General features: G+C 37.0%; 1 protein-coding gene across 1 annotated transcript; it reads left to right on the top strand.

The window, feature by feature from the left end:
- The first annotated feature begins 231 nt into the window (after window positions 1-231).
- LOC100617028 (zinc finger protein 665-like) lies at window positions 232-2,979 on the top strand. The gene has a single exon (XM_056826304.1). The coding sequence runs from the start codon at window positions 232-234 to the stop codon at window positions 2,977-2,979; it is 2,748 nt and encodes a 915-aa protein (XP_056682282.1).
- The last annotated feature ends 569 nt before the right edge of the window (window positions 2,980-3,548 follow it).

Below are 3,548 nucleotides of genomic sequence, written 5' to 3'. Positions count from 1 at the left end.
TGAACTCAATGTCATGGCTATTCCCTTAGAACCATTTTCTGACCATTTTAGCTACATAATAGATTGCTGTTGAAACGAATCCATTTGAATTGGTTTAGTGTTGGCCTTCTTCCTATGGTACTAATCTAAATTGGACATTTCAGAATAGAATCATTCCTAGTTTACCAAATTAATTGGGTTATTTTTGTTTTTTTCTTTATAATTTCAGGAGACTGGTTTGAAAAGCACAATATGAACTATCCAGGAGTAGTTGGTTATATGGAAATCCAAAGATATTCTCACAGCCAAGTCCTGGAAAGAACGACCACTTTTGGCAACAGCATGATGAATTTTGGAAGTAAATTTTTTAAGGATCTTGAAGAAATAGGGATTTCTTTGAATCATCTCAGTTTTGGGCACAATGTGCTGAACTCTCAATATGAAATTCCTGGAAGTGGTGAATGTACTGAGCATGTTCCTTGTCAAGATGTGGAAAGGGGGACCCCTCAGGACACCTGGCAAGAAATCCATATGAGGGAAACACAGTTGGGTAGAAGAAATGAAGGTCTTTTTGTAACCCAGGAACAAAAGACACATAACAGAAAAGGGATATACTTTCATCCCATGCCAAATGATTCACAAAGGCTACTAGATTGGCCTTTGTCTGACAAAGCCCAACAAGCTGCTCTTTTCTCAGAGGGAAAGGAAACCATTAAAGATGGACAGGTAAAAGATCTTAAGGAAAAGAAAGACACAGATATCATGCTTCTTGGCAGTTCTCAACTTCAAAATTATAGCAGTTTACCTGCAAAAGAAATCAAATGGCAGAAAAATTCTACCAAGGACATTTCTGAAGAAAATAATTCCCTAAGTACTCAGTCTATAAACATTAGTGATCTTAAAGTAGATAAGCTCTATATAAGTGAAAAGTGTGGAGAAGAATTTAGTGGCAACTCAAGCTTTCATGTTGATCAGAGAGTTCACATGGAAGAGAAATTAAATCTATGTAAAGAATATGACAGAAGATTCAGTGATACTTCAAAATTTCATAATAATCAGAGGATCCGTGTAAGAGAGCAATCCAATAAAGTTGAAGAGATGAAAAATTTTCATCCAAGTTCATACCGTCCAGATGTTCAGAGAGTCCATACAGGAAAGAAACCCTATCACTGCAAAGTGTGTGACAAAAGATTTAAGGATAAATCACACTTGCAGATTCATCAGAGAGTCCATACTGGAGAGAAACCCTATCACTGCAAAGTGTGTGACAAAAGATTCAGTATCAAGTCAAACCTTCTTGTCCATCAGAGAGTCCACACAAAAGAAAAACCCTATCAATGTGATGAATGTGGGAAATGTTTTTCTCAACGGTCACATCTTCATACTCATCAGAGAATCCACACAAAAGAGAAATCTCATCAATGTCAAGTACATGACAAAAGATTCAATTCCAGCTATAACTTAAACATTCATCAGAGACTCTACACAAGAGAAAAACCCTATCAGTGTGAATGTGGAAAATGTTTTGATCAACTGCCATATCTTCAAACTCATCTGAGAATTCACAAAGGAGAGAAACCCTTTCAATATATAGAGGGTGAGAAAAGCCTCTGGAACAATTCAAGCTTACATGTAAGTCCAAAAATCCACACAAAACAGAAATTCTATCAATGCAAAGAATGGGGGGAAAGATTCAGGGATAATTCACACTTACAGATTCATCAGGCAGTCCACACAGAAGAGAAACCTTTTCATTGCAAAGAGTGTGGGAAAAGCTTCAGGTATAACTCAGGCTTTCAGATTCATCAGAAAGTCCACACAGGAGAAAAACCCCATCACTGCAAAGAGTGTGACAAAAGATTCAAGGATAACTCAAGCTTTCAGATTCATCAGAGAATTCATACAGGAGAGAAACCCTATCACTGCAAAGTGTGTGACAAAAGATTCAGTATCAAGTCAAACCTTCATGTCCATCAGAGAGTCCATACAGGAGAGAAACCTTACCAATGTGATGAATGTGGGAAATGTTTTTCTCAGAAGTCACATCTTCATACTCATCAGAGAATCCACATGAATGAGAAACCTTATCAATGCCAGGTATGTGACAAAAGATTCCGTTCCCACTATAACTTATACTTTCATCATAGACTTCACACAGGAGAGAAACCCTATCATTGTTCTAAATGTGGAAAATGTTTTGGTCGGCCATCAACTCTTCATGCACATCAGAAAGTACACACAGGAGAGAAACCCTTTCAATGTAATGAATGTGGGAAATGTTTCAGTCAAAGGGCATATCTTCAAGCTCATCTGAGAATTCACAAAGGAGAGAAACCCTTTCAACGTATACAGGGTGAGAAAAGACTCCAGAACAACTCAAGAAAAATCCCCACAAAAGAAAAACTTTTTCAATGCAAAGAATGTGGGGAAAGATTCAAGAATGAATCAAATTTTCATGTTCATCAGAAAATACACACAGGAGAGAAATCTTTTCAATGCAAAGTGTGTGGGAAAACATTTAGGAAGAACTCAGCCTTGCAGAGTCATCAGAAAGTCCACACAGAAGAAAAACCTTTTCAGTGCAAAGAATGTGGGAGACAATTCAAGAATGAATCAAATCTTCATGTTCATCAGAAAGCACACAAAGGAGAGAAACCTTATCACTGCGAAGAATGTGACAAAAGCTTCAGGTATAACTCAATTTTGCAGATTCATCAGAGAGTCCATACAGGAGAGAAACCCTATCACTGCAAAGAGTGTGACAAAAGATTCAAGGATAACTCAAATTTGCAGATTCATCAAAGAGTCCATACAGGAGAGAAACCCTATCACTGCAAAGTGTGTGACAAAAAATTCAGTATCAAATCAAACCTTCAGGTCCATCAGAGAATCCATACAGGAGAGAAACCTTATCAATGTGATGAATGTGGGAAATGTTTTTCTCAGAAGTCACATCTTCATACTCATCAAAGACTCCACAATAGAATTCGAAGCCTATAAATATTAAGATTGTGGGAAATAATTCAGTTAAAAATCAAAACTTCATATCTTTACATAATAAGAAAATATTTTTAAATGATCTTCATGAGAAAAGCTATATTCAAAGCAGCTGCTTCTAAAATCATTAGAGAGGCAACATGACTTAGTGCATGGGTCCCCAAACTTTTTACACGAGGGGCCAGTTCACTGTCCCTCAGACCACTGGAGAGCCAGACTATGGAAAAAAACTATAAACAAATCCCTGTGTACACTGCATATATCTTATTTTAAAGTAAAAAAGCAAAATGGGATTAAATACAATATTTAAAATAACAAGTAAATTTAAATAAGCAAACTGATCAATATTTCAACGGGAACTATGGGCCTGCTTTTTCCTAATGAGATGGTCAATGTCCAGTTCCATTTTTGTCACTGCTAGCCATAACAAGTGATGCCAAAGTGCATCAGTTAGTCTAGACCTGGTTGGAGATTTCAGATGTGTTTCATTCTGGAAAAAGTCTGTTCACAGACACAAGTGCTGCCAAAGATGGTGCCATTTTGAGTGCATGGCCCCTGAGATTAGGATATGT

The sequence above is a fragment of the Monodelphis domestica genome, chromosome 4, assembly GCF_027887165.1.
Source record: "Monodelphis domestica isolate mMonDom1 chromosome 4, mMonDom1.pri, whole genome shotgun sequence".
NCBI classification, from domain to species: Eukaryota; Metazoa; Chordata; class Mammalia; order Didelphimorphia; family Didelphidae; genus Monodelphis; species Monodelphis domestica.
Note: the sequence above shows the minus strand (reverse complement) of the source record. Positions and strands in the feature narration are given on the sequence as shown.